Source organism: Bos javanicus, chromosome 10 (genome assembly GCF_032452875.1).
Source record: "Bos javanicus breed banteng chromosome 10, ARS-OSU_banteng_1.0, whole genome shotgun sequence".
In the NCBI taxonomy this organism is placed as follows: domain Eukaryota; kingdom Metazoa; phylum Chordata; class Mammalia; order Artiodactyla; family Bovidae; genus Bos; species Bos javanicus.
Window position 1 is genome coordinate 52,944,449 of NC_083877.1, and position 27,132 is coordinate 52,971,580.

The following is a 27,132-nucleotide window of genomic DNA, read 5'->3' on the forward strand; positions in this document are numbered from 1 at the left end:
TACATACACAGAGTAAGTAAAAACCTCACTATTTCCCAATGAAAAGTGGCCTAGGTGTTTTGTATGTCCAGATAAGCACACTGGAAAGGGGCAGCACAGGGCTTGGGGAAGCGCATCGTCCCTGAGCACAAAGAGCACAGCAACAGAGAAGCACCAGCGCACAGCGTCCTGGCCCTTCATGATGAGACTAAGCTAACCCTTCCTGCTGCAAGTACAGGCACACGGAAGATGAGAGTTCCACTTGTATTTCCCAATTCCACCCTTGCATCCTCTCATCCTCACTCAGGAGCATACAAAGGCCACCACATCCAGTACTTCAAAATCTTCAAAAGGTTAACTCTTACTGACACTAAAATTTTGTTTGGATAACTGCTCACCAAACAAAGCAAAAACGTTCCTAAGAACTATTCAGCTGCCACCCTGCTTAAGCCTAGGGCTAACACTGTCACTACAACAGATCCTCAACAAGCATTTAAAACTAAGCTGAAAATACAAGACTCAAAGTTACTAATGGAGATATAACAAAGTTTACTTTATTGCTTTAACTTCCCTCATCTAACCAAAAAGAGAAAGAATTCATCTGAAGAATTCTGAGATTCTGAGGGGTCCCTACTGTAAGGCAATGGTTCCTTAGATTATCATCCCTCTCAATCACTTGAGCTAAACTGTCAGAAATGAAGTTTTGCATGAATAGTCACTCATTGCCCATAAACTTGTGAGCTTAGAAACCCTTCAAGAGTTGCTCTGCCACCTAACATTGTAAGACAACTAATATTAGTAAGGATGATGGTTGTAGTACATTAGTACAGAGATAGTTCCATAGCATCACCAATTCAATGGACATGAACCTGGGCAAACTTGGGCAAATGTGAACAAAATGAACATGAACTTGGGCAAACTCCAGGAGATGATGAGGGACAGGGAGGCCTGGTATACTGCAGTCCATGGGGTCACAAAAAGTCAGACAGGATGTAGAGACTGAAGAGCAACAAAAATTAGAACAGAATCACAAACCTCCACATTTTAGAAATAATTTCCCTAAAAATTATTTAATTTGATCACTATCACAACCCATTAGGCAGTATTTTTATTCTCCTCATTTTAGACACAAAATAAACAGGTTAACATACTGTTGTAGGATCACAAATCTGGTAAATGATAAAGCCAACAATGAACCAAATGTTGTGACTTTGAACCCCTCCTCTTTGCAGCATACCACAATGTGACTGTCTCTGTTCTCCACCACCTTAAAGTGAACAAACCATTCTACACAGACCAATAAAAAACAGCACATTAACATATTCTCTCCAATGCCTACTGATGTGCTTCGACAAAATGAAAGCCCAGTCTACTTTAAATAAATAAAAATACAAAATTCACTAGACTGGCACCCTCTCAAATATATCTTTTCATTTTAATGCTTTGAAAAGTCTGTTGTCAAGATTAAATTTTAACAACTTCCATTAAAATCTCTTCTACATGTTTAATAATATTTTAAACTACCCTTGGAATAACTATTTTCTATCTGCTTTTACTTGCCTTTATAACTAAACACACACTAAATCTTTGAAAAGGGGGAAGTGAAAATAAAGAATTTTCTATACTATGAAATAACCATTCTTTTCTATGGCCTCAACTAAATAATACCTGTGAATATTCCAGTATCTTATAACTATCAAATTTTATCTTCTTCCCAAAGCACAAAGGCTGACAACAGCTGAACAACAAGAGAGGACCACACACAAAAAGAAGAAACTCTCCTAAAGACATTTTAGACTGTAGTTGTTTATATTCAATATTGTGTAATACTAACAAGAAGAGTTTTATTTTATGGAGGCTTTTGATTATCATTTTCTTTTTAACAATAAATAAATCCTGAAGCACTTTCTTCTGAAGATTATCAACTTGGCACCATTTAAGCCTCCAGTTATAAGAACAAATTTTAACGATTTCTAGAGATATTAAATTCCTCCTGACAAACCGTACTCTGGTGTAGATTAGTATCAGTGCAGGTGCAACTACAACTGATCAGTTTGCTACTTCTGAGGGGCAATAAGAAACCACAGGCAAATGTATATCACTGTTGATTTCTCTATTTCCTCTGTAAAATGAATACTTACCAACTTCCTACAAGAATTATGAAGTAAATAGTGAACAGGTAAATATTTATGAAGTACGTTTATTATTATTGATTTTCTTTTAAATAATAAGACTCTTCTCATTCCCTGAATCATTCACTGGGCAAAGTCCCACTGCTATATAACTTGTTCAGCAAGTGTCAGTCTCAGTCTGGCAATACTCTATTCACTCTGGCAACACACTGAAGTTTGACAAGAGAGGTTAAATAAATATGAAGGCAAGACAGACCTGAGCTGTACAGCCTGTTCTGTGTTCCCACAAGAGGGTATCTCAAACCTCTACAAACTTTATGTCGATTTAATTACTCAATATTATGTAAGGATTCTTCAGACAGTAACACTGGTAATACTACAGGAAACAGGTTTGCAAGGGAATCAGAAAAGTCAGAATAGCCAACTGACCTGACTCTCAAAACAACAGGTATACAAGGACTAGTTTATTACACACTCCCTTCATTGCTACTTTCATAGCTACATTAAACAATAATAGCACTGAGCCAATGACGGCTCCTGAGGAAAACTTCATCCACTCATTAGAATCACAATTTGTTTTGAAGATGCCTTTAACGAGTACACTGCAGGAATAAACATCACACTGTTGCTGCTGCTGCTGCTGCTGCTAAGTCGCTTCAGTCGTGTCCGACTCTGTGAGACCCCATAGACGGCAGCCCACCAGGCTCCCTCGTCCCTTGGATTCTCCAGGCAAGAACACTGGAGTGGGGTGCCATTTCCTTCTCCAATGCATGAAAGTGAAAAGTGAAAGTGAAGTCGCTCAGTCGTGTCTGACTCTTCCCGACCCCATGGACTGCAGCCCACCAGGCTCCTCCGTCCATGGGACTTTCCAGGGAAGAGTACTGGAGTGGGGTGCCATCGCCTTCTCCGAAACATCACGCTACGAACCTTTTAACCAATATAAAAGGAAAGAATAAAACTACCAAAGACTGGTTTTATTGTCTGTCCTCTATGAAACCAAACCTTAGCACCTCCTTTTCTTCATGCATATGGCTTGGTGGGATTTTCTTGTTTGTTCTCACACAGTTAAACCTGGATATGGGCCAGGGTTGAGGCTTTCTCTTGCACACAATCATAGGCAGCTAATTTTATATACACATGTATATATACGTAACTATTTCTTACCTGGTTTTATATATAATATATATATAAGAACATTTCTATTAGCACACTGAAAATTTCCATGCAAAATGACCAGGCAAGTATCATTACACTCCTTAGCCCAAAAGATAAAAAGCTTATCCCTACTCAAAATAAAAACTGATTTCCTAAAACAATATATAAGGCAAACATTTCAAAGCACAAAGCTCAGTCTGAAAAGGCTGAATACAAGAAGAATTTCCTTTTATATTAGCAAGTCCACTAAAAATTTTTTTCTGTATTTAAAATAATTCAGTCTCTAGTCTATAGAGTTTTAGTCCAAAAAACAAATTTTTGAGTTGAAAACAACAGTGAAGGAGGGAGGGAGGTTAATTCTCACTCGCCCACACACACCCCCGTGCCCACTTATTCCCACATCCACACACACACAAAGGGAGGTCTGTAATACCTTTTCAGAAATCCATGGAGCCAGGTGGGTTTTAGAATTCCGTTTTTCACATTTTAGAAAAGAAAGAGTATATATGCTGTATGTTAACATCATCCCCAGAACCTGGTAATTATACAATAACTAGGAAAGCTATTGTTTTTTAGTCGTGAAGTCGTGTCCAACTCTTTTGTGATCCCATGGACTGTAGCCCGCCAGCCAGGTTCCTATGTCCATGGGTTTTCCAGGCAAGAATACTGGAGTGGGTTGCCACTTCCTTCTCCGGGGGATCGTCCCTACCCAAGGATCAAACCTATGTCTTCCGCATTGGCAGGCAGATTCTTTACCACTGAGCCAGCAGGGAAGTTCCAACTAGAAAAATAGGGAATGTCAATGACCTCCCTTCAGAAAAGAGCGTATTTGCCACTTCAATAGTTTATGCTGAATTTAAAGGGAAAATTTTGACTCAGATCTTTTTGGATGTCAAAATGGCAGATCAGTGATTGTGAACCTTTGGCAGATGAAGGGTGGTCTTGACATATAATAAATAAACTATGCTATCAACTAGAATAAAAAGAACTAGTTGATGGTTAAGTAAGAGATATTTAGGATATTTAATAACGTCTTTAAATGAATCTATTACTTGCCTAGTTGGAAAAGCATAATCAAGTTGTCTGTAAGTTGTGACCAAGAGATTCAACAGGCAACAACCAACCACCCCCTTTAACTTTATTCCAAATCAGAACCAACAGTGAAAAACATTTTCCAAAGCCTAAGTAGGTCAAAGTCAGTTGGATACAATAGGGTTTCCAAATAGCAAAAACCAGAGAGGACTTCCTCACTCAGGAGAACTAAACAATGTTCATCCCTTGTTTATGAATGCCCATATAAACTCAGATTCTCTAACCTGTGGCCAAATCATGCTTCTGCCATAAATCCAAAGTGAGCCAAGCGAACCTAGTGGCACAGCAAACCTTTCGTTTATTCCCAACAATCTCAACACACACCTCAGGACCAAGAGGCTGATGGTTCCCCGTGGTACCCTACCACTAACTCACAACTCTTGCTGAGAACAGCAGCACACCTGCTCACTGACTGGAGTTGTGTGATCATATTAAGTTCAATCTGCATTCTCTAATCACCAATGAAGTGGTGGGAGAGTCATCATGAGGTAATCCTGCTCATTTAAAAGCCTCACAACGGCTCACCAGCAAAACCACCAGAAGAAAACAAACCAACAACTTCTGAGGGAGGCTACTTCCAAAAAGACTTCCTTTGGAGTACTGGAATAATTTCCCAAATTCAGAGTATTCCCTCAGTTCAAATTCATGCACTATCTTAATGTCTGAAACAGATCTGAGAAAATGACATCTTGAGCCATTTTTTTTTCATTTGTAATAGCCAAAGATAAGGTATGGTAGTCTTTTGTTTCTTAAGAAAGCTAGTGTTTCTGTCCTGTGCCTTATCTCAAAATGTTATTTTATTTTAAAGGTTTTATCCCTGAATCACTATTCAATGCAATAAAAATTAGTAACCAATCCCTAATCCGTTTTCATTTCTGTGCGATCTTTAAGTCCCCAATCAGCTTATAGTAGCTTGGATGACTCACCATGGTCTTTATGAGAGCACATTTTTAACCTGGAACACGTGAGAGCACATTTTAAACATGGATTAAAAACCAAAGCTCTGTCTGTAAAAACATACATTTTCTTCTTGAGTCACAGGTATGCAAAAAAATTATAGGATGATCTGGCTAGAAAAAGAAAACAGAGGTTCAATGACAGTTACATATATTACAGCAAATCTCTCTATGCATTACTTATGAAATAACAATTTCCTCCCTACCAAAACCACTCCCAACCAGTGTAACAATCCTTTTTCAGAGATTTCTGTGGCAATCAGAAAAGATCCAGGACCAATAACAGCCAAAAAAGAAACTCTAAGGCTGGCCTTCTCACAAAAGAAAGGATAGCATAGGACTGCATCCCATTCCACTCTGGCCACTGCTGCTGCTACTGCTGCTAAGTCGCTTCAGTCGTGTCCGACTCTGTGTGACCCCACAGACAGCAGCCCACCAGGCTCCCCCGTCCCTGGGATACTCCAGGCAAGAACACTGGAGTGGGTTAACATTTCCTTCTCCAATGCATGAAAGTGAAAAGTGAAAGTGAAGTCGCTCAGTCGTATCCGACCCTCAGCGACCTCATGGACTGCAGCCTTCCAGGCTCCTCCATCCATGGGATTTTCCAGGCAGGAGTACTGGAGTAGGGTGCCATTGCCTTCGCCTCATTTTTACTCAATGATTAATTAAAACACAATTATATTACAACAAATATGTCTGTGCTAGGGAATACAAAGCAAAATGCATGTGAAGACTTTTAAGATTTCTTCTACTCACATAAAATGTGCTGCTTCAGGCTATCAGGGAAGTTTATGATCCTTCTCTGCCATTGAGAAGAAACTGAAGAAGCTCTACCCCATAGACTCTTAACATTCTATCCAACCTGTCTCCCAGCTATTCTATCCTCTCAGGTCACATCATTTTTAATTTATTAATTTAATTAGACTACACTTCACTCCAGAAAAGAAAATTTTCAAGCAACTAGAGACAGAATATAGAGAAAACACTTTATCCAAGTGGTGATATTAACACGGAAAAAGGTTTCAATAAGTATACACATTTCTGTACACCATTCTGCATTATACAATATGTAGTCCATAAAATAATAGTATTAAGAAGAAATCAGTTACAAAAATATAAAGGTAAGGTTACTAGGCACCTAACGATAGAGTGCCTGAAGAGCACTTTGCATTTTAGAGGATTGCAAAGCCAAGTGGGCCTTAGGAAGCATCACCACAAACAAAGCTAGTGTAGGTGATGGAATTCCAGTTGCACTATTTCAAATCCTAAAAGATGATGCTGTGAAAGTGCTGCATTCAATATGGCAGCAACTTTGAAAAACTCAGCAGTGGCCATAGGACTGGAAAAGGTCAGTTTTCGTTCCAATCCCAAAGAAGGGCAATGCCAAGGAATGTTCAAACTACCACACAATTGCACTCATCTCACACACTAGTAAAGTAATGCTCAAAATTCTTCAAGCCAGGCTTCAACAGTATGTGAGCCGTGAATTTCCAGATGTTCATGCTGGATTTAGAAAAGGCAGAGGAACCAGAGATCAAATTGCCAACATTCACTGAATCATAGAAAAAGCAAGAGAATTTCAGAAAAACATCTACTTCTGCTTTATTGATTACACCAAAGCCTTTGACTGCGTAGATCACAACAACTTGTGAAAACTTCTTCAAGAGATGGGAATACCAGACCACCTGATCTGCCTCCTGAGAAATCTATATGCAGGTCAGGAAGCAACAGTTAGAACTGGGCATGGAACAATGACTGGTTCCACATCAGGAATGGAGTATGTCAGGGCTGCATATTGTCACCCTGCTTATTTAACTGATACGCAGAATACATCATGTGAAATCCCAGGCTGGATAAGCACAAGCTGGAATCAAGATTGCCGGGAGAAATATCAATAACCTCAGAAATGCAGATGACACCATCCTTATGGCAGAAAGTGAAGAGGAACTCAAGAGCCTCTTGATGAAAGTAAAAAAGGAGAGTGAAAAGGCTGGCTTAAAACTCAACATTCAAAAAACTAAGATCATGGCATCCAGTCCCATCACTTCATGGCAAACAGATGGGGAAACAATGGAAACAGTGACGACTTTATTTTCTTGGGCTCCAAAATCACTGCAGCCATGAAATGAAAAAGACGCTTGCTCCTTGGAAAAAAAGCTATGACCAACCTAGACAGCATACTAAAATTCAGCACATTACTTGGCTGTAATGTGGCTGTAATGTGGCCAAAAAAGGTCCGTCTAGTCAAGGTTATGGTTTTTTCTGTGGTCATGTATGGATGGGAGAGTTGGACCATAAAGAAAGCTGAGCACCAAAGAATTAATGCTTTTGAACTGCGGTGTTGGAGAAGACTCTTGAGAGTCCCTTGGACTGCAAGGAGATCGAACCAGTCCATTCTAAAGGAAATCAGTCCTGAATATTCATTTGAAGGACGGATGCTGAAGCTGAAACTCCAATACTTTGGCCACCTGATGCGAAGAACTGACTCACTGGAAAAGACCCTGATGCTGGGAAAGACTGAAGGTGGGAGGAGTAGGGGATGACAGAGGATGAGATGATTGGATGGCATCACCAACTCGATGGACATGAGTTTTAGCAAGTTGGTGACGGACAGGGAAGCCTCGCATGCTGCAGTCCATGGCATCGCAAAGAGTTGGACCCAACTGAGCGACTAAACTGAAATGAATGACCTTTCAAAACTATTCTTCTGCCTGATATCTTCTTAGAATTTTAACAACATGTACAACTTTATGGCACTAAAAAGCAACTTTGACATGCTGTCCTTGATGGGCATTTCTTCACACTATCTAGCACCATAAATATCGCATTTTACCCAAAGCAAAATGAAGTAATGCCTATAAACAGCTTAGCATAGTACCTAGCATATGTTAGCATACCTAACAGCTCAATAAACACTGGCTATACAACTGGTTATAATTATTACTATTAATAATTAATATTACATTAGTATTATTTAAGAGGGTACCATAACAATGGCAGCTACTATTTTTGAAGTTGCATAGTGTAGTAAGGCAATGGCACCCCACTCCAGTACTCTTGCCTGGAAAATCCCATGGATGGAGGAGCCTAGTAGGCTGCAGTCCATGGGGTCGCTAAGAGTCGGGCACGACTGAGCGACTTCACTTTCACTTTTCACTTTCATGCATTGGAGAAGGAAATGGCAACCCACTCCAGTGTTCTTGCCTGGAGAATCCCAGGGACAGAGGAGCCTGATGGGCTGCCGTCTATGGGGTCGCACAGATCGGGCACAACTGAAGCGACTTAGCAGCAGTGTAGTAAGCAATATACAGAGATCTTATTTGATCCTCATATGGATTCTGAAGGTAAGCATTATCATTCACTCTTCACAAAGGAAAAAAGTATGCTCAGATCATTTAAATGACTTTTCCAGGGCCCAGCTAATGAGTTCCAATCCAGTCATCTGGCTCCTGAGACCAATTCTTCCCACTATACTCCACTGCCTCTTTTATAAAATGCCAAGAATTCAAGGGCTCTCTCACATTTTCTACATTAAATATAATCATGCCAACTCACTCCACTCCCTTCACCATCAGAGGAAAAAAGTGAAAAACTTTACACAACTTGAAAGATGGAATGCACAGAGTAACACTTGGATGCTTTTGTATCCAAAAGTAACAAAAAACAGAGAACAAACAGCAGACATATCAGAAATGTATAGAATCCAACTAGATTCCACTCCATTTCAACAACAAGCATAGCTCAGAGAATGACAAGAATTCCCTCCAGTCACCACACAATCAAATTATATACAAATACAAATCTGCACCAAATGTCATCAAACACTCCATCTATAAAGTAATAAATAATCAACCAAAGTAACTAATTTTATATATTTAACTCCACCATTAACATCAATCCTTGACCTTTCCCTAGGGTATACATTCACTCACTTAGCTTTACTTGTAGGAACAAAACCCAAAATCTCCACCTCCTAGCCAAAGTAAACTGAAGTGTAGATAAAAATGTATGGATGTACAAAAAGGTATTCACTATCATATTTTTTATAATACCAAGAAGCAAATCAACAGACTCTCTAAGCATCAAGCAGTATGAGAAATGATTTGATAAGTTACACTGCATCCATCCCATGTAATAATACAACATTTTTTAAGGGAGTTTATGAAGAATCTTTTTTGATGCTTTTGAACTGTGGTATTGGAGAAGACTCTTGCGAGTCCCTTGGACTGCAAGGAGATCAATCCGGTCAACCCTAAAGGAAATCAGTCTTGAACATTCACTGGAAGGACTGATGCTGAAGTTGAAGCTCCAATACTTTGGCCACCTGATGTGAGGAACTGACTCATTGGAAAAGACACTGATGCTGAGAAAGACTGAGGGCAGGAGGAGAAGGGGACAACAGAGGATGAGATAGTTGGATGACATCACCAAATCAGTGGACATGAGTTTGAGCAAGCTCCAGGAGTTGGTGATGTAGGGGAAGCCTGATGTGCTGCAGTCCATGGGGTCCCAAGAGTTGAACACAACTGAGCGACCGAACTAAATGAAGAATGTTTAAGAATATAAGATAATGTTCATAACATCATGCAAAATAAAAAAGCAGGACAAGAAATGAAACTAATAGTAAGCTCACAATGTTGCAAACATACAACAGGGGAAAAAAAGACTAGAAGGAAATAAACTGTAAAATCTAGTCGATAGTAAAATAATGAATGTCTTTCCCCACCTATTACTTTTTCTGTTCTAACTTTTTTTCAATGATGATTATGTATTAATTTTATAGGCAGAAAATAGCTTTTTTAAAACCAAAATCTTTAACTCATCCTGCAGCACTCTATTCTCATAAATCCCCAAATTAGCAAGAGTCCCAGGCCATGTGAAATTTAAAATGCTCAAAACATTTCATCTTTTTTTTTCTTCCAGCACAACAATCTTCCAGTTTTACCAGAACTGCAAAAGTCATTTCTCTTACCTATAGAAATCCAATCCTTCAAATTCTGTCAATCCTTTCTTTTCTTCTGGTATTTTTCCTTCCTACTTCCTATACTAATACCAGGTCCAAATTTACACCAGAGATTAGCACAATAGCTTCCTGAGTAAGTAAATGCTTTCCTTATTTTATTGCATCACCACTAACAATTCACTTCACCACAGTTCACTATGTGCCAGATACTGTTCCTAGAGCTTTACTTCTATCAACTCAGTTAACACTCGTAACAACTCATGAGGCTTTTACAGGTTAAGAAACAGAAGAATAAAAAGGGTAAGAAACGTACCCAAGATCACCAGCTCATAAACAGCAATGGTTAGATTTGAACCCATGCAGTCTATTAACATGAGCTCCTCTAGGAGTACAGGAGCTGTCATCAATAAAAATCAGTTTCTCTTTCCCTGAATTGTACATACACAGGCCCTTGAACCAAGCCTCCCATTTCCAGATCTCTGTTAATGAGAAAGAAGACATTTGGGAGGACAGGTCTTCTCTTCTCTAACTCATTTTTTGTATCTCCTTTAAAGTCAACTCTAAATTTAACACTTCTGATTTATCTTTAAACCAGTCCCCTCACTCCTCAACACATCCTTATTCTTATGGACTCAATATAACCTACACTGATGTGCAACTGTTGACATTTTTTGTTACAGATATTTTTCTGCCTTATATTTTTATGCCTTATCTATCTAGATAATGAAATGCCTCCCCCTTTTCTCTATATCCTTCTCCATTCGCCACCTTCCCAAAAGCTAGGAGAATACCAAGATGTGCAAATACTAAATATATATGGGTTTAATTGATAAATCTAAGATAAATATGGCTCAACTATTTAACAAAGCAGAAAGTCTTTCTAACTGATATAGTTAACTGTCCATCTTCTTTTCATTTTATTCTATAAGCACAAAAGCATTAGATTCAAATTTCAACATTCCCTTCCAAAACACCATATTCAAGCAATACCCAAAAGCAGTCCTATTAAATGAATTTTTTTTTTTTTTTAATTATCCCACAAACTGTCCAGAAACTACTTTTTTTTCCAGGAGACTTTTTCTAATAGTGTTATTTTACTCTTTTGTGGAAAGTCATTCCAGTCTTTGACAACACTAGGCAGACAATGACATTCCACATATGATTATCAATTGTTCAAGAACAAAAAAGACTATTTGGCTTTAATAAGGAATTACTGGGATTTCCCTGATGGTCCAGTGGTTAAGAATCTGCCTTGCAATGCAGAGGACCCAGGTTCAATCCCTTGTCTGGGAACTAGCCAGAGAGCAGCTAAGCCTATGAGCCACAACTACTGAGCCAGAGTGCGCTGAAGCCCATGTACCACAACTAGAGTCCGTGCACCACAACAAAGGAAGACCCTACTTGCTGCAACTAAGACCCAATGCCCAAATAAATAAATACTTTTAAAAATGATTTAAAAAAAGAAAAAGAATATACATATAAAAAAAGAAATTACTGTATATAGCCCCATTAAATATAAAATGTGAAAATGAAAACAATTGTGTTTAAATTTAAAGTTGAGTATCTTCATCTTTGGGCTTCCCTGATGACTCAGGGGTAAAGAATCCACCTGCTAATGCAGAAGACACAGATTTGCTCCCCAGGTTGGCTCCCTGGGTCGGGAAGATTCCCTGGAAAAGAAAATGGCAACCCACTCCAGTATTCTTGCCTGGGAAATCACATGGATAGAGAAGCCTGGTAGGCTACAGTCCATGGGGTCGCAAAAGAGTCAGACATGACTCAGTGACTAAATAACAACAGCAATCTTCATCTATTTTACAATAGCAATAGCAATAACAATAAATAACAATAGTAATTTTCCTATCCAAGAGAATGATTTTAAAACTCAAATAAAAACACAAACCAAAAGATAGCATAAAAGAAAGTTGAATCTGTATTTAAACTGTTAACGAAAACAGAAATAATAATTAATCAAAAGTATGGCTCACTGTAAAACCAAGCCTCTAAAATACTGTGACCTAATCAAACTGCTTTTCAAATCCATTATAAGCCATGACTACTTAAAATAACTCTATAGGAACTACTCCTAAAAACACACAATACTCACGGTTATAATCTTGTATCTAATTTTTCTGTTTTCGAAGATTATATTTTCATATACAGATTCTCTAAAAAAACTCCTTTACTACTTAACTTTTACTTTAAATAAGCTTCTTAACAATAGACTATATTTATCCTAAAATATTGTATTTTTCTTCATATGCCTGTTGACTCTGCAGTTACTTTAACTGATCATTACAGCTTGCCAGAAGCAAATGTCTAACATGGCTCAGTTATCCAAATAGCAGTATTAAATTTGAGTAAGTCTGTATTACTACACACTGTAGTCAACAAATTTCAATACTGATTGGTACACAATATGAAACATACCCTACTCATAAGTTTATAATACCTTAAGTGAAAAACCCAAACCTAGTTTCGCCTTTATTTAAAATTACCATTCCTACTTATATTTACAATTCAGTTAAAAAATACATTGGTAAAACTTTGGTGTTCTCTTTTTTGATATTTTGAATAATGCTGTGGCAATCTGTGAGTAAGTATTGACTAATTTTTCCCTTTTTTTCTTTTCATATTACTTTAAAAACAGATAAAGCTACATTAGGGAAACATCAGGACATCAGGAATCTTTGTGATGATGAAACTGCTCTTGTATCTTGACTTTATCACTGTCAGAAACCTAGCTGTGATGTTGTGCCACAGTTTTACAAGACATTACCACTGTGAGAAGCACGGTAGAGTGCAAGTGGGATCTCTGTACTGTTTCTTACAACTGCGTATGAATCTACAATTATCTTAGAACACAAAGTTTAATTTACAAAACTGAGGAGAAATTTAATGAGAATTCATTTTTCTGCCCCTATTATCGATATTTTCAAAAAATCTCTATGTACGTATGAAAATACCCCCCCAAAAATGAAATTCTGCATCCCTTTTAAAAATTAAGAGCTAGAAAAATAGTTCTTATAATTCTTTTCAAAAATCTTCAGCAAGAAGAAATTTATAGTGTTACAAAAGTCTGATTTGAACAAAGAAAAGTGAAAGCTTTACTTGCTAGCTAAAATAACTTTCTAGATAGAAATATAAGAGACAAACTCAATACGTATAGGTTGCTTACAAAACAAATGTATCCCACTTCCTTTGGACACCTCTTATGACTTGGATTCAAAAACTAACAAAGGAAATCTTTTAGCTATCATGTAAATATTTAAACCACTAAAATCTAAGCCCAATATCACAATTTAGTTCTACACACTCAAGACCTAAAGTTGGAGGGGAGAGTTGATTTAAACACCGAACTATTTCCACTTTGTCAATCCTTTCAACACGCTTTCCTCTAATAGGACCGTGTTGTCCTATAAAGTGCCTCACCTTTGACTCTTATAGAAAGAAGCCCCTCGCTCAAGGTCACCATAAGAATACCTCAGAGATTCTACACTATTAAGTGGACAAGTTCGGTCTTATTATAATGCAAAGAAAATTAACACCCTTGCTGAAAAAATAAAAATTATGACTAATTTTTATTGCCATATTTTTTGACATATTACTTATTGTCAAGACAAATAAGTAATAGAAAATATACATTAACTTTTTCCACGGTGACTTTTGATAGTGTCAGCTATCATACAAGTTATATTTTCCATTCAGAATAAGACTTTAAAATAACATCACATACTATAGCATTTATAGTGAAATTAAGTCAGCATCAAAAAGGACAATCAATAAGGGAAATTATACTACACACTTACAGTTTTCATGAGGCAAAGCCTTGGGATTTTACAAATGTTATTTCAAAAACAAGGTAATTAGTCTTTAAGTCATGTCTTCAGAAGGAAAGTCAGATCTTTAGCTCCTTATACATTGCAAATAATCAGTCACTAGGATGCATTACATATCCTTTGACATCAGGACAGAAGATTATTAAAGTGTCAATAAAATACATAAATAAAACAATACTGTCATACCAATTTCTTTTAAACATTTCCTTTAAGATAAGAAACGGCTATAAGGCCATATCTACCAGTATACTTTCACATAAAATAATTGCTTTGCAATTTCCCCTTCCCCCAAAGCTAAATCCATTCAAAATTACTAAAGGTCACAGCTTTTTTTAATTATAATTTTTTCCTGAAATTAAAAAAAAAACACAGAAAAATATTTGTTTGTTTTCAATGGATACAAAACCTAACAGTTTTAAAACTTAAAATTTCCTGCTCCAAAGAAACAAATACTATGAACACTTCTACAATGTAGAAAAATAATTTTTTCTTTGTATAATGCATGCTACAAAAAGGACCCACAACTGCTCCAGTGCCATGCTAGTAATACACGTCAAGTCACCATACTTTTTAATTTTAAAAAGTAAAAAAAATACATAGTCGACATTATTCCAAAAACAGAAAAGTATTTCTAATAGCAAATTTCTGAAGCTCATGTCCCTGATATCAATGTCTGTTACATATATTTTCTACAATTCAAGCCAATCTGAAACAGCAATATCATTACTCATTTAATGAAATATACTAAGCATCTACTACATAGTCAACAAAGTTAGTTTCAAAGTTCTTGAGTATATCAACTGCAAAAATTGATAGGTACTCAAAACAGTAGTAAAGAAAGACAAAACAGTCTTCTATATTAACAAATAATTTTCTCTCCCCAACCCCAAAAAACAAAGACTTTCCAAGCAATACCAATAAACAGACAGAGGTGGGAGAAGAGCTGAGGTTTGGCTGACATTTTATGATATTCTTTTGATTAAGAATAATATTAGTCTTTAAAATATTTAAAATCCAAAACATTTTTATTTTACTTGAGATGTAAAACATGCTATATTTTCCCTTTAAGTTGTAATTTCATAATTAAAAATGAATTTTAGTAAATTCAAGTAGTGTATGATAGAAACTTTTTTTAATGTAAAGTGGTATAAAGGGTTAAACTGGTTATGAAATTAACCATTTCTGATGTTTTGCTTTTACATTTAAGAAATCAACTATCATTTTATTAGGGGAAAGAAAAAAGCAACAGTCAAAAAGAAATATATTGAGTTTCAGCCTACAGATTTGACAGCTGGTTTTCTTAGGATGCTGCTGTCTTGGCTTTCGTTATTTTTTTCTCATCTCTGAGCACTAGGAATAATCTAAGTTAAACAGAAAATTATAGTTTTTCTACACTACGATGAACCTTGCTTCTGAAACATTTATTTTTTAAAATCATGAGTATAAAGAGAAAAATGCATTCTTAAGAAATACAGGATAAATGTTAATAATGGAGCAGAGTAGTTATAAATATACAGGAGATAAATTTAAAGAGCAAAGCACTACCGTAAGAGTAGGAATTTAACTTATTCTCAATGTTATCCTACTGTAATGTGAATGTAGGACAGAATTCAGTCGTCTGTGTTATGTGAAAGTAAATCTAACTTTCTATTCATTTATTTGCAACATTTTAAATAACTGTCTACAAAACTGTTAATTTCCTGCAGACTTCCAAAGGAATAGCCATCTTTTAAAATAAGTCTTACTAATTACTGCTTGACTCAATTTCAGTTTTCATACGCCTATTTTAAGTAATATTATTTTACCAAGTCTTTATTTCCAAAGGTTTAATAATGCTAAAGGGCTAAAACTTAGGAAAATTTTTAAATACACACACATATATATATAAACAAAAAAACAACACACATAGACCAAAGAGCATTTTCTTCTCGTACTTTTCTAAATACAGAAGCATGACACAATCCCCTGTACTCAAACAAGATGATTTTCAACTTAAAAATTCAGAGAAAAGAAAAATTTTTTAATTCATATTGAAATTCTCAAAGAAATGTCAATGGATCCTTAGAGCTACAGCCCACATTTGGGGCTTGTTGTTTTTGTTGATAGTTTTAACTAGACGCTAAAGAATGGCATAAAGAAAAGTATTAAAATACTTCATATTTTTCTACATAAACGTATCATAACACCAACATATGAGTTTCTGATTTTAGACATGATCTTACCTGATCCGCTGAACTGACTGCTGCCCAGTGTCGTTGGTCTGGTTTTCCCACTATTAACAGGTGGGGAAAACATCTGCAAAATAACCCAAACGTTTCTATTAGTCCTGAAATTCTGCTAGACTCCTTGCAAACAGAAGTTCATCAAGCGTTATCAATTAGTTACTGTATTTCAGAGAGAAGTTAAAAATGGAGATATACGTTCAGATCCAGAAAGGCAAACACACTTGGTGATACTATGTCCTCACACTATTTGGAAATACTGGCTATTTTATGTTCTGAAAATCCAGTCACTTGTATGAGAGATTCTAAGATTATTAAGTTTAAATGGTAAGTTTTGGTCAATGATCTTCATTTTGTAAAAGCAGTTAATAAACGAATTCAACCCATTAGAAATAACGGCAATAGGCTCTCTGATTTCAGGTGATATTTTTCCCTATGTTAAAAAAATTTCAAACATATATACATTTACACACATATACACGTGTAAAGTCCATATACATTTATCTTAGGAGGGTTCAATCCAAAAGGCTGGAAATTTTAGTCCTTGACTAGCTTATTGTAACTGATCTCGTTCAGGTACCATAAACTATACCACATCTTGGGAAAGGAAATGGTTAGGAGCGTTGAAGAAAAAAACAATTTTCTTTTTTCATATGAAGTTCAAAATCCCTAATAACCATCAGGGTCAGAGGGTGACTCAACCAAAGCTCAAGATTAAGTTGTTCTCCTTTTCACTGGTTAAATCAAGTGACCCCTCTGGCATTAAAGTTTTAAATCTGCAAGTCTAGACATTACATCAAAGTTCAGGTGTCCAACTTGGGGGAGCTGGACTCCAGCCCTGAAAACTACTGCTCAAAGCAGATGGAGTTCACGCTGCTTAGTCTCCACGTCGCTCTCCCCCTTTTCTTTTTCTGTAAACCTCAGCAGAACCCCAAGATGCCGCGGAAAGCTCTCATACCGCACTGAAGTCCAGCAGGTCGCTCAGCTCCTTGTCGGTCCCTATAGCGGCCATGCGCTGCTGCTGGGGATTCATCTTCGGCCACTTTTAACAGGTCCTAAGGCAGAGAAAAAAGGCTCTGCTAAGAGACAAGCCAGAGACCGCCGAGGCCCAAAGTGTGTTCGGGGATGGAGAGGGGCGTAGAGGAAGAAGAAAACCGCCAGACTGACTTCCAATACCCTCCTCGTTCCCCACCGCCGCGCGGGCAGGGGGCAAGAGAGCCGGGCGCCCGCACGGGTCCGTGAATCCACGCGTTTCCCGGCCCGGCCCGGGAGCGAGGCGGGGGCTCCCGCAACTCGCCACCTCTCCCGCAAGTTTCCGAGCCCGTCCTGCCCCCTCCCCGGCGCCCCCTACCCCGCGCCGCCGCCGCCGGGTGCCCGACGCGCGGGGCCAGGCCGGGGCGGGGGTCTCGAGGGGCGGGGTGAGGGACGATTGGGCATCCAGCGAGCGGAACGGCGGCGAGGGGAGTAGCGAAGTGACTCACTGGCTCTGCAACAATAGAACTGACAAGTTGCAGGGAACGCGCCGCTCGCAGGCCCGCGTCTATTGCCGCCGCCTCCCGGACGTCCCCCGCGGGCCCCGGGGGTCGGAAAGCATCCCCTGCGCGTCCCAGAGGCGTTTTTAAAAAGAAAACAGAAACAGCGACAACTAGTCCCGCTCTCGCCCGGCGTCCTCCTCCCCCGGTTCGGCCTCCTCCCACTTTTGCTGCCCTGCCTGCCGACGGCCGACCCTGGAGCTGCTTAACAATGAGCCTGGCTCGGTAGCCGAAGAGCCCGCTCTCCCGCGCGCCCGGGAGCCCCTGCCGAGCGGTGAGCCGGACGCGCAGGCCGAGCGCGCCGCCCGCGGGCCTGGCCGTCCGCGACTCTCGCCTCCACCCCCACTCTGCTCCCCAACTTGGAGGGGACCCCGGGTTCGCTTCTGTACAAAAGGCTGCGGAGTTGGGGCGCGGGCCGGCGGCGCCTCTGCTCCGGCCGGGACACAGCGGCGCCCCGCAGCCCCCAGCCCCACCACGGCGTCCCCCTCCCGCTCGCCGGCCCGCAATTACCTGCCGCCCCGTCTCCGCATCCAACCTCCTCGATTAAAGTTCACTTTGGCCGGGAGAGCTGGCTCGGGCTTCCCCTTGCACCGCCCGGCGGTTCGGCTCACTTTGCCCCGCGCGAGCTCTCGGATCCGGGCCGGAGAGGCGGCTTTCGGGCCTGGCCGCCCCTTCCTCCCGGGGCGGGCTGGCGGTCCCCCCGAATAGAACTTGTGGGTCTCCTCAGGCGGACATTTTTTTCGCTGAGGCAGCCTCAGCACCGCGCTCGGCTCGGCTCCGGATCCCTCCGCGCCGGGAAGAGCCCCGGGTTAACCCCTTCGTCCCCGTCCCGCTCCCGCCGCCTGCGCCGAGGAAGTGGGGCCAGCGGAGGGGGCGGGGAGGAGCCGACGGGAACGGGGAGGGGCCGCCGCGCGGCTGGCGGACAAAGCCGGCGGTGGGGTGAGGCGGACCGGAGCGGGTGGGGAGGGGCGGGAGGCACGCGCAGGCACCCCGTGAGGCAGGGCCGGGCCGCCTGCGAGGAAGCCTGGTCGGGCCCTCGGGAGATAGGCGGCAGCCGCCGTGGCGCCTCCCCCAGCCCGTTCTGCTCTGGCCTCTCTTGCCGAAGCCGAGCGGCGGAGACGCAACAGCGGGCGCATCTGGATCCGCTGCCGAGGCCACCTAGCCCGAGGCCGCAAGAATCCTGAAAGGCTTTCCGGAGCAAGCCGCGCTGGACGCCGGACGCCACACTTGGCTTGGCCCGGAGGCTCCGGCCGCAGTAGGCTGCGCAGGGCTCGCCGCGGAAGACGAGTGCGTGGGGAAGAGAGACCGGCCACCTTGGCGGGCTCTTGGAGTAGGTACGGGTGGTCAAATTCATTGGTGGGCGGAATGCAGAAGAGGCAAGACCTCCCTCAAACCACACAAAGCATCGTGGGGTTCAGGTTCCCAAACACTCCACTCACTCAAGCTTCCACGTCTGCAGTCCTCTCTTGTTATCCGATTTCCAATCAAGACTACCGGATCGCACCGCAAGAAGAGTTTTTGTAATGGATCAAGCCAGTCCCTTCGTTTTAGAGACGGCCCAGGTAGGTTCTGTCGCATAGCCACAGTCTTGGCGCAAGTACTGAACTTGGCCTGAAGAACCCCGAACGAAATAGAAAGACGACAAAATAATTAAACCTCAATTTCTCTCCGGATATCAAAGTAAGGTTTTCTCCAATATCAGCCAGGGTTTGACTCTTTGGGGCCAGTGAATTCAGTAACGACCAGTAAGGCCCCGGCAGAAGAAACAGTGAGGAAAGAAGACATAGCCAGAGTAACACTGAAAAATGCAGCCTACACCATGAAGGCAAGAAGGAGCCTTTGGAGGCCAGATTTGCATGGAAACAAGAAGATAGACTTAGTTGCAGATACGCGATTACTGTACATTATTACAAATAGAGCTGTCCAGCGGAAGAAGGCAGTTGTAACTTGAGGGTAAAGGTTTCCATGACGTCATCTGCCACACTCTGTATTTGTGCCAGATTCTGTAGCCTCCCCTGTATCTACTCCCCCTTATCTGGGTAAACAGCCACCCTGCTGCTTGGCGTCACATCCCTGGCCTAGCTGTCTACTATAGAATGTGGTTCCAGTGTAAGCAAATTAGCAAAATTCCAACCTAAATAACTTAGCATAGTTCCATTCCCTGCTGCAGTTACTGGTTGGCAATGTGCATGGCACAATTTGGGCCAACGCTGGGGGCTTCAGGGAGAGTTTTTGTTTGTTTCATATTCCAAGAGAGCTTCAAAGGCAACCTCCTGTTTCTGCCTGTGCTCAAGAAATCCAGGAGCATTTAAAAGCAACCCAAAAATGTGAAGGAATATCACCAGCATATTTTATGGGAAGAAAAACCAAGGAACTCCTGGACTTTGGACCGCCATCTTCCAACCAAAAGGTCCTGCCAGGTGAAAATAAAGTAGACGTGGAGAAAGCATAAACAGAAAAAGATACCCTTCGGTGATGGTTTTGAGTCTCTGATCACAGCTTCTGAACCCAGGTCTACTGTCATTGATGGAACGGACAGGGTTAGAGTACTCTGCTGTTTGTAATCTAATGTGTTCTAAGCGATGTAAGTCTCAGTGGCCATTTTTTGTAGCAAAGCCCCAAACATCAAGAAGAGAAGTCTAATTAGAACTGTTAGGCCTCATTCCATCAGAAATAGTCTCAGTGGTAAAACTGAAATGCAATCTTCAGGAGAGGAGAAAGCATGTAATTTCATTCAAGGATTTATGCTATTTTCAAGAGAAAAGAAGAGCCAGTTTCTTCTCATCCTTCTCATACAACTAATTTAGAAGAAGAAATCACTGCTCAAACCCTCAGTCATGGAGGTTCCCTCACTCCTTTGAGGGACAGACTGGTAAAGTTTTTCGTATCTATTATGACCCATATTGTTATATAGTTTATTTTCCTCAGTAGATTAAACACTCCTTAAAGGATGGGGCTGCCATACATCTGTCTGTAGTGTGCATCTAACATAGGGCCAGGTGTATAGTACACACTCAAAAAAGGGAGGCTGGAATTAAATCTGTCAAGTATTTGACACATTAAACATGAATTTATTCTTCATTCTGTAGTACAGTGTTTTCATGTATCATTTTTACTAGGGGAATGTGTTTCCCACAAACAGATTTTCTATAATCTACAATACATATATGGAAGACAAAAAATATTTTTAAAAACGAGTTTTGTTATTTGTAAGTCATTTCTGAGCTCTTGCCAACCTTGCCAGATAGAGCCAGAAGACTATTTAAAAGCTGAGAGAAACAGCCAGTAACACCTATTCAGTGGTAATTAATAGTACTGTTTTCTATAGTGTAAGCTAATCAGCCTCGATAAATAAACATTGAAATATATTTAATGAACACTTCTTATATGCACGGCATGGTACTAAATGCTGTTTAGGAACAGAAAGTATCAAACCCCCTGTCCTCAAGAAGGATATAATCTCATAGATTTTAGTTTACAGCTCATTGACCTTAACTGGTAGACACAGGAATTCTTGTTGGCATAGTTTCAGTCTCTTCTTTCTAAGAGCCCCCCAAATCTACACTCATACACCCAATTTCATCAGGGAGATCTTTATTGCCCAAAGAAACTTTTCAGTCAAAAGGAAAAGCAGCCAAAACAATGGGCTTTGCTCGCTTGGGAGAAAGACTTGACCTTGGCCTCTTATTCAGAAGGCAAGAATTCTAGAAAGCTCAGAGGAGGAGAGAGAATAGAGCCAATCAAGTCAAGTGGTAGGTTGCTATCTAGATGGAATGACTGGCCTGCTAACATTTTCCCCTTAGAACCAAGGGTGATGACCAGTAGACTCCCTTGTAGCTGCCTGCGCTATAGAAGAGCAGCCAGGAGTTGGTGGTTTCTTTTCCACAGCTGTCTCCTTGGGAGTGAAAGAAACAACATCATGTAACAATTAATTTAATAAGTATTACCTTCAGTTCATGGCACTCCCATCAAAGATGGATTAAAAGCCAAGATATTCCATTTTTATCCTAAGCCAGATTCTACTGGTCATCAACAATCCACTCTTATTCTCTTCTATCAGCCAGCAAAAATCCCTCAGCTTTGAGGAATTTCCTAGTACAGATTTCACCTTTCCTCTCTGGTCATAGCTAAAAGGAGTTCTCTACTCCTTGATAGTGTCATTTATTATTTAAGACATTAAATGCCTGTACTGAAAACTTATTCTCTGCAGAAGGTGAAACTGGAGATCTCTAGAGGCTAGGGGGATTAAGTGAACATTTGGATATTAGATGCTGAGGCTCCTAAATGTTTTTACCAACTCAGTTCCCAGATTCCAGCAGCCAGACCTTCAACTTCCAAGGAAGAGATTAGAAGGTCCATCTGTGTGGAACCTGATTAACCTCTTTCCAAGAGGAAAGACCTGAAGATATTGACATGGGAGGTTCCCACCTATTAGCCCAAACAAATCACACTATAGGGACCTTTATAGCTGACAACCTCTTACCCAGTCATTCAGAGTTTCCAATCAGCATTTTATTGTCCTGTTTTTAAATATTAGTGGACAACCAAGGATTATCAGACATTTGAGGTAAGGCTCTATCATGTGAGACATTTAGATCATTTAGAATTGAAAACCAGAGAGTATAAGTGGACAAAAAAATTGGTAAAAGCTTTGGAAGAGAAAATTAAGGAAATTTATTAGAAAGTAGAGAGGACCAGTCCAAAATCCAAATAATAATGGCTCCAAAAACAGAGATAAGAAGGGGAAATGATGAAAGTCAACAGTGAAATAATCTAAGAAAAATCCCCAGAACTGAAGTACATGAGTTACCAAATTATATGAGTTCACCAAGTGCCCACCAAAATGGATAAAAATAGATCTATACCAAAGCATGTCATCAGGAGATTTGAGCATACAGCAGACAAAGATAAGACCTTCAAGCTTCCAAAGAGAATACAAAACAGGGCATCCATCAGTCAACAACACTAGACGTTAGAGAGCACTGGATCAAAGCCCTCAAACATTCTGAAGAGAAAAACACTGAAGTAATGATTTGGAAGTATTTTTTAAAATAACTGTATTTGTAATATTTTAAAAGCAAATATTACTTTTTTCTGGTCAATGTTACTTTATCAATGTAATTAATTCCATATGACTTACGGATAGAGATACACCCAACTGAGTCCCAGATACAACACACGGTGGCATCACCTGCAAATACACATACAGTTCTTGTTCTCTATTTTCTCGACATCACTGAAGAATTTTTAAAATATTATTAAATTCTGGCAAGAAATTAATCCTCTTAATTATTACATTCTCCTTTGACTAGTCAAATTTAGCATCATATTTCTTGTAGTTCAATCTCAATTATTCACTGCAATGAAGTAAGCATTTTGGTTTTGTTTATTTTGGCCACAACACATGCTTTCAGGATCCTAGTTCCCCGACGAGGGATCAAACCTGGGTCCTCTGCAGTGGAATTGCAGAGTCCTAACCACTGGACTGCCAGGGAATTCCCAGTATTTTTTAATATATCAAAATTTTAAATATTTTCTACCAGATTTTAAAATATCTTCGTCATGTATTTTGAAGAGACAGGTGCCTACGACAAACCAACAAATAGAACCATCCTGGAAAAGCTGACAAACAGCTTTTCAGACTACTGATTCTGCTTCATCCATTTATTCTGTCCTTTATTACTAGGAAATCAACACAAAGACTATGCCCCGCCGTTTCTAACTCAGAAATATTCCTCTTTTTCCATTCACCTCACCGAAGTCCTATTTCGGGTCCTCATATCCCTTGCCTGGACTACAGTCTCCCAATGGTCCACATTCCTTTCTGCTCTTCCACCACCCTGCCTGTTTATGCATGTGTGTGTGTGTGTGCGCATGCACACACACGTGCACACACACACTCAGTCGCTCAGTTTTGTCTGATTTTGCAACCCCATGGACTATAGCCTGCCAGGCTCCTCTGTCTTTGGAATTTCCCAGGCAAGAATACTGGAGTGGGTTGCATTTACTCTTCCAGGGGACCTTCCTCACCCAGGGATCAAACCCACATCTCCAGTGTCTCCTGTATTGGCAGGAAGATTCTTTACCACTGAGCTACCTGGGAAGCTGTGCTATACAGTAGGTTCTTATATAATTATCTATTTTATATAGAGTATTGTGTATTTGTCAATCCCAGTCTCCTAATTTATCCCTCCTCCCCCTTTTCCCCTTGATAACCACAAATTTGTTTTCCACATCTGTGACTCTATTTCTGTTTTGTAAATAGGTTCATTTGTACTATTTCTTAGATTCCACATGTAAGTGATATTGTATGTTTATCTTTCTCTGTCTGACTTAATTCAGTTAGTATGACAATATCTAGATCCATCTCTGTTCTGTCTTTTATCTTGTTATCTATTTTGGAAACAATTAGTCCTTAATCTGTGAGTGCAGTCATGCTGCTGCTGCTGCTGCTAAGTCGCTTCAGTCGTGTCTGACTCTGTGCGACCCCAGAGACGGCCTCCCACCAGGCTCCCCCGTCCCTGGGATTCTCCAGGCAAGAACACTGGAGTGGGTTGTCATTTCCTTCTCCAATACATGAATGTGAAAAGTGAAAGTGAAGTCGCTCAGTTGCGTCCAACTCTTCACGACCCAATGGACTGCAGCCCACCATGCTCCTCCGTCCATGGGATTTTCCAGGCAAGAGTACTGGAGTGGGGTGCCATTGCCTTCTCTAAATAGATAAGCTGACTTCTATTATACCATTATGAGCATGCATGTCAGGAGCTACCTACCTTAAAAAGACAATCAGTATCAGAAGCCTCCAGAAAGGAAGAAATTGGGCTTAAATACATGGACAGAGGCAGGTCTGAGATTTTCATAGGAGTAAGAAAACTTTCTTGATTTCCTCAACTCCTCCTGTGACTTGACCTCTCTTACTTACTCCTGAGAAGAAGCAGATAGATATCACTTAGAAAAGTGTTCTCAAAGTGTGGTCCTTGGGCCAGTAGTATGACTACCACCTGGTAAGCAATTAGAAATCCAAATTCTTGGGCTGCATCCTTGACCTACTCTGTGGGTGCAGCTCCATCTCAGAAACTCTGAGGGTGGGGCTTATTGGCAGTTTGTCACTAAGTCATGTCCGACTCTTGTGACCCCGTGGACTGTAATCCACCAGGCTCCTCTGTCCATGGGATTTCTCAGGCAAGAATACTGGAGTGGGTTGCCATTTCCTTCTCTAAGGGATCTTCCCAACCCAAGGATCAAACCCACATCTCCTGCATTGGCATGCAGATTCTTTACCACTGAGTCACCTGGGAAGCCCAAGGGTGGGGCTAGCAACCTAATTTTTAACAAGTCCTGCCTGTGATTCTGATGCATAATAAAGTTTGAGAAACAGTGCCTTAGTAGGATGTCCCTATGGGACCATAATGCCTCAGAATAATAAAATTGAACATGAAATGGGCTGCTAGAATATAGTTACCTTGAATAAATAATGACCACTGGAGAAATGTAGTGAATAAGGTAAAGCAATGCTGAAAGGAATAAAGTATATATAATTTAACCATTTTAAAATGGTTGCTAAACGATAAAGTTTTTCCTGGTAAAAAGTCCAGAAAAACGATGCTAGGTGACACCACGTTCAGCTCTCATCACGTGTGGATCTTATAAGTCTTTTCTTACAATCGTTGGTATCTTTGACCATTTCAACCTATTACAATTTATTGTTTAACATTTATGAAAAATCAGGAGACTACATGGTCAATATTTCTAGTTCTTCGGTTCATATTCTCAGTTTCAGCTAGGGGCTCTTCAGGAGTAAGGGTGTATTTTCTTTTTTTTTTCCCCTCTTTTTCATATTTATTTTTATTTATCTATTTGACTGCACCAGGTCTTAGTTGCAGCACCTGGGATCTTCGATCTTTAGTTGCCGCATGCAGCATCTAGTTCCCTGATCAGAGATCTAACCCTGGCCCTTGCAATGGAAGCACAATCTTAGCCACTGGACCACTAGGGAAATCCCCTGTATTTTCTTTTTCTTATTAATATCTGTATCTTTTCTGTAACCCCAATAATCCCTCAGTAACTGTATAATTAATTAAATGAGAAATTGTGTTTTCAGTGAAAGTTGCCTTGTCTTGAGTTCATTCCCCTGGGTGATTTGATAAAATGAACTGACTTGGATGGGATGGTTTAGATTGCACTTAATTATCCACACTTTCACTTGAGAGGAGTTAGGAAACAATTGTTCTCATATATTGCGGAAGTATTTTATTTTGGGACCATCTGTTGAATTTCTAATTTCACTGCACCAGCATTTTTATGCAATTACACATTAAGTTTTGGTGCTTGGCACATTCTTCTCTAAATCCAAAATATCTTACTACAGTTTTCCCTGTTTCATTTGCATTAAAAGCCTACAGGATTTTTCTTTATTGTTTCCAATCTTTAAACATATCACCTTAAGCTTTCAAATTATATTCAGTAACTTGATAAAAGGATGCCACTGAATATTTTAAGTATTGCTTTCTTCTGGAATTGCGAATGAAACCTGAGGAAAACACTAGATGGGACTGACTCATCGTTTTCCACGTCTTTGGCTACCCTCTTCTGCTCTGTTTCTAATGGTCTGATGGTGTTCCATTTTAATTTTACTCTATTTTTTACGAAGTGTGCTTGATGGGATTAAAACTGTTAAAAATTCGTTGCTTTTTGAATCTCTAAGGTTGCATTTAGGCTGTGGCTATGAGTTAATCTAGGATTAAAGAAAGTGAAAATGAAAGCATTAATAATCATCTAGAATATACCCTCATTTCCTTCACTTTTTTTTATTTGAACAAGCGATTTAGAATTTTATTTCTCTTCTAGCCCAAGAATGCAGTTTTCTTAGAAATACAGCTTCATTACACTCATTTGTTGAATCAAAAGTACTCTGATTTGTTTTACTGATGAGCTCCGTGAGAATGGAAGCACTAATCTGTAAGAAAAAAAAAAAATCTCTGACTTGTCTCTCCCAAAGTGCTCCTGTATTGACTTGTGTGACTGTCAGTCACAGTTGAATGAAGCTCAGAATACTAATAAGATCAAAATCATAGTCTTATCCCCAAAGGATCTGTTAACTTCTCTCAGAGAAGCAGGGATATCTTCACTACAGATCAGTCTTCTATTCCTGACTATCTCAAAAGTATCGGTCCCTGAAGGACAGAGCACAAGAACGCAACTGGCCCATCAATAATGCCATCTGTGTGTTGCCTTTTTTTTTTTTTTTTTTGCTCCATCTATG

At 40.0% G+C, this 27,132-nt stretch overlaps 1 protein-coding gene across 6 annotated transcripts in view; it reads right to left on the reverse strand.

Moving 5' to 3' along the window:
- TCF12 (transcription factor 12) overlaps window positions 1-18,470 on the reverse strand; it is a 392,889-nt gene extending 374,419 nt beyond the window's left edge. For 4 of the 6 annotated variants that reach the window (XM_061431178.1, XM_061431177.1, XM_061431176.1 and 1 more), the window contains exons 1-3: window positions 18,381-18,470; window positions 17,297-17,393; window positions 16,339-16,411 (exon numbers count right to left, since the gene is read on the reverse strand). In XM_061431178.1, coding sequence (XP_061287162.1) covers window positions 16,339-16,411; window positions 17,297-17,371 — 148 coding nt within the window. In that variant the 5' untranslated portion in view covers window positions 17,372-17,393; window positions 18,381-18,470. Of the gene's footprint in view, window positions 1-16,338; window positions 16,412-17,296; window positions 17,394-17,505; window positions 17,659-17,819; window positions 17,894-18,380 lie in introns of those variants that run through there. The other 2 variants (XM_061431173.1, XM_061431174.1) reach the window with 2 other exon arrangements.
- Between the last annotated feature and the right edge of the window lie 8,662 nt (window positions 18,471-27,132).